This window comes from Nerophis lumbriciformis, linkage group LG34 (assembly GCF_033978685.3).
Source record: "Nerophis lumbriciformis linkage group LG34, RoL_Nlum_v2.1, whole genome shotgun sequence".
Classification (NCBI taxonomy): Eukaryota; Metazoa; Chordata; class Actinopteri; order Syngnathiformes; family Syngnathidae; genus Nerophis; species Nerophis lumbriciformis.
Genome location: NC_084581.2, coordinates 17330001 through 17343090, shown reverse-complemented (window position 1 = coordinate 17343090; position 13090 = coordinate 17330001). Strand labels below are relative to the sequence as shown.

At 37.7% G+C, this 13090-nt stretch overlaps 1 protein-coding gene across 1 annotated transcript in view; it reads right to left on the bottom strand.

Moving 5' to 3' along the window:
• Nucleotides 1-1799: 1799 nt before the first annotated feature.
• hbs1l (HBS1-like translational GTPase) overlaps nucleotides 1800-13090 on the bottom strand; it is a 33996-nt gene continuing 22705 nt past the window's right edge. Inside the window, exons 6-18 of the mRNA XM_061929652.2 lie at nucleotides 11970-12229; nucleotides 11136-11301; nucleotides 10939-11056; nucleotides 8931-9077; nucleotides 8563-8637; nucleotides 7735-7852; nucleotides 7504-7572; nucleotides 7337-7441; nucleotides 7087-7177; nucleotides 6904-7012; nucleotides 3307-3407; nucleotides 3090-3234; nucleotides 1800-2459 (exon numbers count right to left, since the gene is read on the bottom strand). Coding sequence (XP_061785636.1) covers nucleotides 2448-2459; nucleotides 3090-3234; nucleotides 3307-3407; nucleotides 6904-7012; nucleotides 7087-7177; nucleotides 7337-7441; nucleotides 7504-7572; nucleotides 7735-7852; nucleotides 8563-8637; nucleotides 8931-9077; nucleotides 10939-11056; nucleotides 11136-11301; nucleotides 11970-12229 — 1516 coding nt within the window. The 3' untranslated portion in view covers nucleotides 1800-2447. The remainder of the gene's footprint in view (nucleotides 2460-3089; nucleotides 3235-3306; nucleotides 3408-6903; nucleotides 7013-7086; nucleotides 7178-7336; nucleotides 7442-7503; nucleotides 7573-7734; nucleotides 7853-8562; nucleotides 8638-8930; nucleotides 9078-10938; nucleotides 11057-11135; nucleotides 11302-11969; nucleotides 12230-13090) is intronic.

The window sequence follows — 13090 nt, the reverse complement described above, 5'->3', positions numbered from 1 at the left end:
AACCCCCAATTCCAACCCTTGATGCTGAGTGCCAAGCAGGGAAGAATGCTGGTATGTGCTTTTAAACATAACCCGTTAACTGCTGCCAATCAAATGGTGAATAAGATACTCTTTAGGTTTCATATGTTTGTAAATCTGACTGTGATGAAATCAGTGCCTCACCAGCCATGAACCTCACCGCACGTCACTGAACTTAGATAAATATAAATATATCTAAATATATGCTAGATATCAGCCATATATTGAATAATAAACCAAGCAATGTACATGTTAGATAACTGCTATATATTGAATAATATAACCAAGAAATGTGCACAATAGATAACTGCTATATACTGCATAGCATAACAAGGTACAGTACATGTTAAATAACTGCTATATGCTGAATAATAAAACAAAGTAATGTACATTTTAGATAAAACTGCTACTGCATAGTATAAGAAAGTAATACACATGCTAATACATAGTAAAACTATGTACAGGTTAGAGAATAACTGCTATATACTGCATAGTAGTATATAAGTGTTGTACATGTTAGATATGAACTGGTTTGTTGTGGCCTGCTTGTACTGTACACTATTACAGTATTAGTATTATGGAAGTAGAATTGTCTCACATCAACTTATATATATATCAATATGATATTAATACACATGCATATATTAATAAATATACAAATACAAATGCAATATACAAATAAATAATTTGTATAAATAAAGGTGTATTTGTGCCCTCTGCTGGTTGTTCAGGGGAGTGTGTAGGTCACATTTATTTGTGCTTCTGATTTGTGGGAGGAATGTCTCATCGACACAAAAGAAAAAAAGTGATCCACATATGCAAATTCAATACAAATACAAATACAAAATCAAGCATATTTATATTAAAATCTCAAAAATATATTTACAAATACACATTTATTTATACAAATTCTTGATTTATTTGTATGTCACATTTTTATATTTATAAATTTTATTTGTATATATTTTCAAACCTCAAAAATATATTTACAAATACGCGTTTATTTATACAAATTATTTATTTATTTGTATTTGTATATTTATTAATATATGCATATGTATTAATATCATATTGATATATATAAGTTGACCCCCCGTGACCCCGAAAGGGACAAGCGGTAGAAAATGGATGGATGGATGGATGGATATATAAGTTGATGTGAGACAATTCTACTTCCATATAGTATTTCCCCCAATTGGTCTGTGATCAAAAAAGAAATAGTCCATCAAAGTTTGCACGCAATTATCCAAAAACAACACAGTAGTAGCAACATTAACATAAAAAAGCTTCTCTGTCTGGCATGGCTTTAAATATTTAATTTAATATAAATTATAATAACAGTAGTAAAATACACTCATTAATGTGTTGACTTAGTTCCTCCCATTTTAAATCCTCAACTGACAAACCAAGAAAAAAACAACTATTTAAGTTGTTTTATGGCCTGTTAATAAAGCTTTTAAAAATATATAAATATATTTATTTTATGGCACTGACTCTAATGTTAACAGATTTGTAATCATCTTACATGATTTTTAAATGCTATTTTTCACCCATTTTTAAGAGCTTTATTTTAAGACAAGCAGTGAACATGCATTTTATTGTCACGCCTGGCGCTCATTGACAGGCTCTAGGGGTCACATATGACTGTTAAAATGTAAATTAAAAAGCCTATTTTGCATTTGAAACACTTGTATTAAGCTCTTGTTGACTATCTGTAATATACAGCTAAAAGTGGCACAAAAGCTTTTTGCTGGTTTGAAACTAAAGATTCGCAAACAAAACACAGTTGAGTGACTTTTTATCTTCATTTCATCTGCATTATTATACAGTCACACATGGAGTCAGTCCATCTTGACTCAGCTCGCACACAAACATTAATTAAATTATTAAAAAGTTTAAGCTTTGCGTGAGATGCAAATGTCTGATGAAAACAATAGCAAACCTTTTTCTCCTGAATCGGGTATCTGCTGCCTAAAATTTAAAAAAGTTATCAGTTTGTGCTCAAAATAATATAAATAATAAGCTGAGGAATTACTTGTTCTGTTGTGGCTCCACCAGTACTAGAGAAAACTATCCTGTGTTCCAGTTTTTGTTTGTTTTCATCAACCTGCAATGCTTCAATTGGTTGTATGACAATATTTCCGCCATGATGATTAGAACTCAAACGACTTATCGAATTTGAGCACAATAAGATAACATAAAGCATTGGACATCACGCAAGTCTTTTAGGAGGTGGAGGCTTAGCATCACTGTCAGCTTGTTTGGTGCCACCTGATGTTGGGTAACGGCGCAGCTTTAGAGCTGATCTGGCCAAACTGGTGAAGCAGCGACTGCGCATGAGGGATGGAGGAGGGATGCGCTCGCATTGTAGTGACATGCACTTTGTCTTTGTCTTTGGCTGCGAGGACAAACGCTGACGGACAGAACATTCATTCTTTGATCTAGGGAGAAGGAGGATATTAAATACATCAATTGCAATCATAAAAAAACGACCATCTTCTTTGCATTAAAAAAATTGCGACCTAAGTCAGTGCAGCCTGTCCCTAGAATATTCCATCAAGTACAGGGGTGTAAAAAAACATTGGCCGGTGGCCAAATCTAAATTATATACATATACATTATATATATATATATATATATATATATATATATATATATATATATATATATATATATACACACACACACACACACACACACACACACACACACACACACACACACACACAATGCTCTTATAAACCGCTCAACACAAAAACAAAAAGCAATTTAAAAAAAATATGTGTGCTGTGTGGGTCTTGCCAGATTTTGTATTTTGTAGAAATACAGAATTTGTATTCCTGTTTTAGGAGCACTTGCATTCAGAGAAATGGCAATATCATGTTTAGATACCAGTTTCACGCATTAATAGCACAAAATGTTGATTGTTACGATCATGTTTTGATTGTCAAAGATGTTTGGTAATATATTCTGTGATATTTCAACCTGAATAAATGTGTCTGATATTATACAATACGACAAAGCAGAGAACTATTGCATGACGTCATAGGATACGTGTAGCCATGTGTTACCTCAGTGACTACGCCTGCAGCGATGGTGGAGCCCACGTAGCGGAGCATGAAGCGACCCAGCTCCTTGTAGTCTTTGTAGAGCTCCAGTGCTATCGGCCTCTGCGTCTGGATCTCCACAATGGCGTTCATACCTTTACCCAAACACCTGGACGCACAAAATCATATTTTCCAAGAGGATCAAATAATGGAATCAAATTGCAGATGTAAAATCACTCACTTTGGTTTCTTCTTGAGGACCTCGCCGCTGCTCTTATGTAGAACGCTTATCAGTTTTGTAATAGTGGCCGGCTCACTGACCGTTCCATAATGTAACAATACCTGTAAACGCACAATCAAAAACAGTATAGTTTGGTGCGAGTTCAGTGCATCCGGAAAGTATTACGGTAACTTTTTCCAAATTTTGTTATGTTACAGCCTTATTCCAAAATGGAATACATTCATTTTGTCCTCAAAATTCTATAGACAATACTCCATTATGACAATGTGAAAATATTTTTTGTTTAAATTTGGATGCACCTTTGGCAGCAATTACAGTTTCAAGTCTTTCTGAATACAATGCCACAAGCTTGGCACACCTATCTTTGGACACTTTCACTCATTCCCCATTACTTTTGGCAACACCTTTCAAGCCCTATCAAGGTTGGATAGGAAGTGTTTTTTATCCAGGATGTCTCTGTACATTGCTGCATTTATCTTTCCCCCAACCCTTACTGCTCTTCCAGTTTCTGCTGCTGAAAAACATCCTCACAGTATGATGCTGCCACCACCATGCTTCACTGTAGGGATGGTATTGGCCTGGTGATGAGCGGTGCCTGGTTTCCTCCAAACATGATGCCTGGCATTCACTCCAAAGAGTTAAATTGTGTTTGAATTTTGTTTCTCATCGTCTGAGAGTCTTTCAGGTGCATTATGGCAAACTTTACTAAGAAATGGCTTCCGTCTAGTCACTCTACCATACAGGCCTGATTGGGGGATTGCTGCAAAGATGGTTGTCCTTCTGGAAGGTTCTCCTCTCTCTATAGAGGAATGCCGTGGCTGACAGAGTGACCATCGGGTTCTGAGTCACCTCCCTGACTTGACTAAGATGAATGCACCAATGTATGAATGCACCAATGTACAGAGACATCCTGGATTAAAACCAACGTTTCCAATCCAACCTGACGAAGCTCTAAAGGTGCTGCAAAGAAAAATGGGTAAAGAGGAATGGGCAAAACTGCCCAACTATAGGGCGGCCATGCTTGTGGCATTGTATTCAAAAACACTTGAGGCTGTAATTGCTGCCAAAGGTGCATTAAAAAAATACTAAGCTAATGCTGTGAATACTTGTGAATGGGATTTTTTTTATTTTGAATACATTTGCTAAATAAAAAAAAAGAAATCGTTTTACATTGTGATTATAAGGAATTGTGTTTAAAATTTTGAGGACAAAATTGTAATTTATTTAATTTGGAATAAGGCTATAACTTAAAATGTGGAAAAAGTGAAGCACTTTGAATACTTTCCGGATGCACTGTAACGCTGGTTTGGCATGTGTTCACAACTTGAGAGGCCCCCTCTTTTTTTTTTTAACAGCCTCAAGTCATCTCCACACTCTTCAAGTTTAGAATAGAAGCACACATTTTTCCTTCACAATAATGGCGCTGTGAGGCTGAGCAGCATCCGGTATGTGTTAACAAAATAAATGTTTCAAAAAAATACCTTGTACAAGAATATTGTATCTAAAGCACACATTGATATATTTACAACATGATTATGCTTTGGCTTAAAATACAGGTCAAAATTGTCCAAAGATGTCCAACAAATGTAAGGATTTTTGCATTTAATTAACAAACATTTTATTACATTGTATTTATGTCAAACAACACACTCTACAGGGTTTCCCCTAGATTGCCACTATTTGGCGGTGGGGGCGTGGCTAGAGACGTGGTCAATATGACATTATACATATGACATGATCATTTTGATTTGCAATGATGCATGTAGTTTCCTTAAAAAGGCTAAACTAATGTGTATATATACAGTAGTGTTGTCCCAATACCAATAATTTGGTACCGGTACCAAAATGCATTTCGATACTTTTTGATACTTTTTTATAAATAAAGGGGACCACAAAAAATTGCATTATTGGCTTTATTTTAACAAAAAAATTTAAGGTACATAAAACATATGTTTCTTATTGCAAGTTTGTCCTAAAAACATAGTGAACATACAAGACAACTTGTCTTTTAGTAGTAAGTAAACAAACAAAGGCTCCTCATTTAGCTGCTGACATATGCAGTAACATATTGTGTCATTTTCCATTCTATTATTTTGTCAAAATTATTAAGGACAAGTGGTAGAAAATTAATTATTAATCTACTTGTTCATTTACTGTTAATATCCGCTTACTTTCTCTCTTAACATGTTCTATCTACACTTCTGTTAAAATGTAATAATCACGTATTCTTCTGTTGTTTGGACTTTTTAGAGGCGGTATAGTACCGAATATGATTCATTAGTATCGCTGTGCTATACTAATACCGGTATACCGTACAACCCTAGTATAAAGAGTATTGTTGGCGGGTTATGGATGGCTATTTAGAGGGTTTTGTGGGCGAAATAGAGGGACTACATTGTTAACAAACTTTTTATGTATTTATTTACTACTTAGACTGCATAAAAAGAGAAAAACATGAGTTAATGTCTTTTATAGGGATTGTGAATGACAGACAGGAAATCCTGTCTAATTTTTGCATATTTCCAGTATGAATGATCTTATACGATGGTGTTCCTCCAGTGAAGTCAATCTCCAGAAATAGCCAAACGTATTAGGAGTGGGATATTCAAAATGGCTGACTGAACTTGTGATGTTTAATCAGTGTTTTTACATACTTTTCGGATTGTAAATACGAATGGATATGGTTTAATGCAGACCTGGGCATTCTGCGGCCCGCGGGCCACATCTATCTCGAGTGTGCAATACAACGGTGCTGCTTTTGTTTTGAAAAGCGTTATTTGTATTACTTCCGTGTGGACGTATGCTCGTGCGCGATTGTGAGTGAATGTGAACAGCTGCAATCACAAATTACAATAAAAACATCTATGTCGTGCGTGCAATACAAGTGTGCTACTTTTATTTTGAAAAGTGTTATTTATGGGCGTATGTCCGTGTGTAACCTGTGAGTGAAGGTGCACAGCGACAAGTGATGCCCGGTTATCCCCGAGACGCTAAAAAAAGAAAAGTTGATGACGAATGGCGTGTTTTCAACAAGACATGGACTGCAAAGTATTTCTTTACAGAAATGAAAGGTAAAGCCGTGTGCTTAATTTGTGGTACACATGTTGCTGTGTTTAAAGAATACAGTGTAACGACCTGCTGAAGTTGATGTTGTGTTCTTCAGTTGCGGAAGGCAACTTGTTTTTCCAATCTACTGGTACTCTACATGAATTGATTAATGAGACGACACCCTCTGTTGGATATAAAACTGCAGTAGTCTTTTTTTTCTTTGCACATCGCGCAATCAAGCAAACCACTTTTTGATGCAGTTTCCATAAAAAATACCAAATTACAGTTTAAAGCAGCGAAAAGATCCACAAATACGCAGAGGAGCAAATGTCAAACCGTAAATTCAATAGTAGAGGAAAGCCACACAATAACCAAGGAACATTGAATGGAAAACTTGTTGCAGTTTATTACTAGAAAGACAATAACTGTGATTGTCATGCAAAGGTGACTATTTTGGTGCTACATTGTATCCAACTACAACTCTATCTACAGTAGGTTACCGCCCCAAAAAGGATGCCAAAAAGTGGTTATTTTTGTCTGTCAACTTACCGGGAAGCCTTTCGTGATGGGAATCTCAAAATTGAAGAGCAACAGGCGCGCTCTGAATCGGGTGCACACTCGAATGGGCTCCTTGGGATTGCAGAATACACAACCCACGCTGTCAGGATGTAAGGTGTTGCCATTAAACATGGGCACATAAACACGGTCATCGCCAAAGAAGTTCAGGCTTACTTGATCTTGATGATGTCCATGCCTGTGACCGTGAGGCTGACGTGATCTCCAGCTGCCGCCCAATCTAAGGGAGCGTCATGTAGAGTGATTCCTAAAGATGTAAAGAGATGAAAGTCACTGAGCAACCTAGCATAGCAAATGGCATTGTTTATTCCTAGACAGCCACGAATCACCACTACTTTGGTCTTTGTTTACTACATTTCATGATTATCCCAAGAAATGTCATTTTGCGATCTAACAGCAAGCATACCTTTGACAATGCACGTCTCATTGGGGGGCATAGCCAGCAGCTTGTCTCCGGTCTGAATATAGCCAGCCTCAATCTTGCCTGTGATGCAGAATCCCGAGCCCTGGTCTGCGGACATGAATACTGACGTGAGACGAGAGAAAAGAGGTGAGGTGGAGCTGTGACTTTACCTTTGAATACGTCTGAGACGCATAATCTGAAAGGTTTGTCCACACAGCGCTGAGGAGCCCTGAAGGCATCTTACAGGAAGGGGAGAAAAGAGTCAAATTTGATTATTTGCTGAAATTGGATAATTAATCTGTATTCATAATTTACACAAACATGTGACCCTACAGGTGCAACACAGCACTGCCTTATTTATGGTTTAATTTCAAACTAATTAAACTATCACATCACATTACCAATCTGTTCCAGCAGGCTGAGGCCAGAATACCAAGAGGTGAGCTCAGAAACTGAACTTCTGACAATGAGGTTCTCTCCTGAGAGGCCACTGGTGGGGATGTAGAAAACATCAGAGTCCTGAGAGGGAAAAATTTAACAATATATGAACCAATCAATACGAAGTTGAACCTACATATTTGGAAAAATATGCCGGGAAAGGTTCAAACTAACAACATGCATTATAAATACGATAGCTCCAAAGAAGGGCACCATTAATGGCAAAGAGATATATGATTATAGACATAAAAAACAGAAATGGGACTGACGGCAAATTACGAAGGTTCATCAATCTATATGAGCAGTACAACAAAGTTAAATTACCAATTACAAACATAAATTAATTTTTAATTTTAACTCATCGCTACTCTGACTTGAAATTTCTCTAGCAACCCATTTCTTGTCTTTTAGTTGTCTTCAAACGTTAAACAGCTTTACTTTATACGAGTTGCGCTACACAGCTTGGTGTAGGGTACTTTGTGTTTCAGCTATTTATGACCGTCGCATTTGTCTAATTTTAATCAAAAAAAAAAAAGACAGGTTTGTGCGTCATTACAGACTTCTCTACAGTACAACTGTAAAAATAGTTAAGGAAATCCGTCCCCTGTTATCTGCGCATTGTTTCTTTCTCATCTTGCGCAAGTCAAAAAGACAATCTAATATTGATATTGAAAAACAGCTATTAAGCAGTTTGTGAACTTTGAAGTCAACCAGTATCGTGAAACTGCTCGTATCCACTGTGCGCTTAACGTGTTATTAAACCTGTTGACATGTTCCACTCATTCACAAACCTTGAAGCCTGCTTGCTTGAGAAAATGTCCAAGCTTCGATGTGATTTCCTGGAAACGTTCCTGCTGCCAATTAACCTGTGGGCACACAGTTCCCATAGTTTAGGCTCAGTAGTGGTGCCAAAAGTACACTACTTATTAAAACCTACAAACAAGGAAACATTAGGTATGCGTCACAGAGGGAAAGTTAAATGCTTTTTAAAGTGATCGGCTGCATTTTGGCATTATATCATCAATGGGAGGGACAAACAAGTAGCAGCATGCAAGCAGCCGGACCGGCTAGCAGAACAAAAAAGAAAAGGCGGTGTGGTTTCACCCAGTGTCTTTTCATTTCTCTACATTATAATATAATTCAGGTTAGGAGTTATGACCTGGTCCATCTTGTTGACTGCCACCGCCAGCTGAGTAACACCGAGCGAGCGCACCAACAGGGCGTGCTCTCTCGTCTGGCCGCCCGCCTCAAAGCCCGCCTCAAATTCTCCCCGGCTGGCGTCCACCACCAGCACGGCCACCTCTGCCTAAGAAGAAACAAAGTTTTATATTCAACCCTCCAGCATCTATATGAGCATATAGCAATGAGCATTTCAATTTATTAAGGATAGCCCCTTGAGATGCAGCATCTTGGTTTTGAGGGGTTCCTCAGCCTTAAGTAGGTGTGAACCTTGCATAAGCCCTTTTTGGGTTTATTTTTTCACCTGCACTTATTTCTTATTATGTATTTCTCATTACTCATTTCTTGTCTCTGATTTTTTTTTTTTTTTTTTTTTTTTACAATGTTACCTTTTGTACTGTTTGTATTGTGCGAATAAATAAATAAGTACAAAAATATGGTTGTAGATCACAACATATGTCGCTGAACATTTTTTTTTTTTTCTCACGCATTCCAAGTAGATACAAGCACAATTTAGAGTAAGGCTGATAACATCCACAGGATATGAACCAATTATGTTCCTACAACGCATTGTAAATATCAGGAATCATACCTTTCAGTATCTCACACTATAACCAGACAACATAATATACAATACTAATAGGAAATGGTAATAACGATTCCTTAATTTAATCTGTTTTACATTGCAACCAAAACATCAGGAAACTTGCTGCTTTATCATCCCCACCAGCAGCTTCACAATAAACCTTAAATATATGCAAATTATTAAAAAAATACTTAATGCCATAAGTAATGTTAATCCTTCAAGCTTGTGTAACATAATTAAGTGCAAAAGGTTCACAAAGTGTGTATGTGTTCCTTGTACTGTACTGCACTCGACCCTGAGAAAAACTTGTGTCTATAGATCAAAAATGTAATTATAATTAATTCATGGCGTCGTAGAGAAACGTATTAACACAGGATGTATATAAACTGAGAACCACCTCTACTAAAAAAATGTGTAAGGTGACGAAAAGTTTTGTTAATATTGATACAGTATGCCAACTATTGTTAAAAACAAACCCCGGTCTCTCTGAATTGGAATTGATAAGATTTGTGACTTTCATTTATAATTGTTACATGCCATGTGTTCAAATAATTCAGCATATTGTTCACATCTCCTCCTCTTGATGTAATTGCAGCCCTATAATTATAACAAGTAGCGTTGTTGCAATCTTGTCTTGTAAAATGTTTGTTCCGACCGGGCACCGGCATTTAGCGATCTGACGTCACTACGCACGTTGTGTAATTACATCATCCTCGTTCAGAAGAACCGTTAAGAGAATCACTTGACAAAATAGTAAGCAATTTCAAGGAATGAATAAAATTGGAACCGGTTCTGAACAAAAAACGGTCTTCGATTCATATCTCTACGGGTCTCTGTTGTACTTAGAAAAATATATAAATAAATATTGTGTAAGTCTGGGTAATGGATGGCATGGCTCAAAGAATAACTTTTCTGGTAAAAATCGGGATAAAAATGCAGATCCAGGACTTGCTCAAATTCAAAGAACGTTGCTCAAATTCAAAGAACATTTTCAAAAAAAGGTGCCACAATCCCATTTATTTGTTGACAGAAATGCACAACTAATAACTGTCTTCTCTGAAACTTTGTAGTCATGGGCTGACAAGGAATCCCTTAACTTTTTTGGTGACTTGTCTAGGTTTTGGTGACTGTTAAGTGATTACCAATTGAGAGATTTCTTTTGTACATCTTAGCTAATAACTTCTAAATGTTTATGACAAAATACTCCTTAACCTTAACCAAAATTAGGATTGTTCAGCGGCATTCTAGTTTTGGACATGTTCTTCAGTCAGAACATGATGGTAAGGACAGTCATACGGTGAAAAGAGAAATGACAAAAGATACTGTCAAAGCACACCCATGCTTAAGAAACAGCAACACCCAAAACCACAACTTAAACTGGGGTGTGGCCTACTGAGGCTACCTGGGCAGCTCCTGTGATCATGTTGGGGATGAAGTCTTTGTGTCCCGGTGCGTCCATTAGCGTCACCACCTTGGAGTTGGTCTCAAACTTGGTCATGCCGACGTCCATCGTCACGCCTCTGCAGTCAAACAGAGCTTTCGTTAATAATATGACAATACTTAAATGTAATAAATGCATAAATCTATAGTGTTTGTTACCTGTCCCTCTCCTCGCCAGTTTCATCCAGAACCCAAGCGTAGGCAAAAGATGCCTTGCCCGCTTTCTTGGACTCTGTTTCATACTTGTGCATAGTGCGCTTGTTGACATTGCCCAGCAGATACAGCAGGTGGCCCATTAGCGTGCTCTTCCCTGCGTCCACATGACCTGCAAGATAAGGGACAAATCTTGTGAGGACAGCAGACACAGCGAAAGCTTGGGGGTGGGTGGAGGATGGTAAAGAGAAACTGAGAAAGATGGAGAAGAGGAAGACTGCGAGCAGCACGATAAAGCAGGTAAAAGGAAAAGGGGGGGATAGAAGATAAGATACACTGCCAAAAGGAAGCCACATGTGTTTGCACAAGGGAACGGGGGCCAGACAGATGTATAGATGCAGGTTTCACATACAATGTGAAACTACCGACTCACTTTTTCGTGGGAAAAACGAAAAAGAGACATTACAAATGACATTAAGAGACTGGTGCTTACCACTTGTCTAGTACATGTACATGGCAACTGAGAAACCTTGAGGTCTGTAACCAATCAGTTACAACATGCATTCCTACTACAAAATACATAAAAACAGAGATCTGCCAGCTACATACATAGTAGTTAGATATTTCCCTTCAATGAATAGGCTAAAGTAACAAGATGTTACGGTTAAAATGTGACTTTAATGTAGCTAACATGCTAGTGTAGCTAACATGCTAGTGTCACTAACGTTTATGTCCTCCTGTCCCACTCCTTAAGGTCACATTTTTTATGTAACTATGACATCCATTACGCTGAACAAGTGCAGAGATAGAAACAATAGCGCTTCTTAAAGTGCATCTTACCTATAACTACTAGATTCAACAGTGGTTTGCCTCCTTGTCTCTTCTCCAGTTCGGCCTTCACGTCGATTGTTTGCCGTGCCTTTCCGGAGGAACGTCCGGGAGTGGAAACACTGGCGATCTCGTCCTCGTATGAACTTTTGGAGGGCGTCTCGGATCGTCTGGAGTTGCCCTCGCCGCTGGCGGGTGTCGTCGTGGTAGTGTTTTCGGGGCTGTTGGCTTGCCGCGCCACAGCTGCTGCAATGATGTCGTTGTCTCCACTGCTGAAGAGCGAGAGATCACAGAACTATTAATGAAACCAAGTGTTAACCTGTCCTGGCTGATCAGAACAACATGGCTAAAGCTACAATAACATTTAGAACTGGAAACATTTTCGCAGAAATGTTGGATGCTGCTAAAGTCTGGCCCAGTGTTTGAGACAAACATAATGGCTTTTGGTATTTAAATGCTAATAAAGCTAGCAGTTAGCACACTACCAACATGTGTGGCTATGTTGTAATAACATGGGAACATGTTGCTTTTATAGAGAGTTCCTAAAGTGCTCAATTTTAATGCGTTACGCAAAATGTTGACATGCAAAAGCCAGATACTACAAATGTACAGGCCTAGATGCCACCTATTTAAGTTGTGGGAGACTCCCAACAAAATGTCAATGCTAACAATGCTTACAGCAAGCATGCCGGCACCCTTTGTGGATGTATTGTGATAAATAGGGACATTTGCTTCGATAGTGTCAATGTAATACTGTATGCAAAATGCCAAAAAATGCAGCAATCACACTCATAATTAAGAAAAATGTATGCAGCACAAAACTGCTACAATGCCAATTGTAAGTAAATAATTTTTCATAATTTTTTCAATTTTCCAACAGATTGCTGATTGAAAAATGTTTGCAAAATTAGACGTGTTGAGCTATTTTGTTGGCAAGCTACTGCAGGAATATGCAGTTTGCATATAAAATGTTTGAGGGCAACTGTATTACATTACTGTGTTCAACTTCGTTTTACACTCGGGTGACAGTTAATGTTAAATGCTGTTTATACAAAAAAAGGACACTTTGTGACAGGGACAGTTTGACCCTGGAATAGACTATTTCAATTTATATTAATTTGCATGGAGGAGGA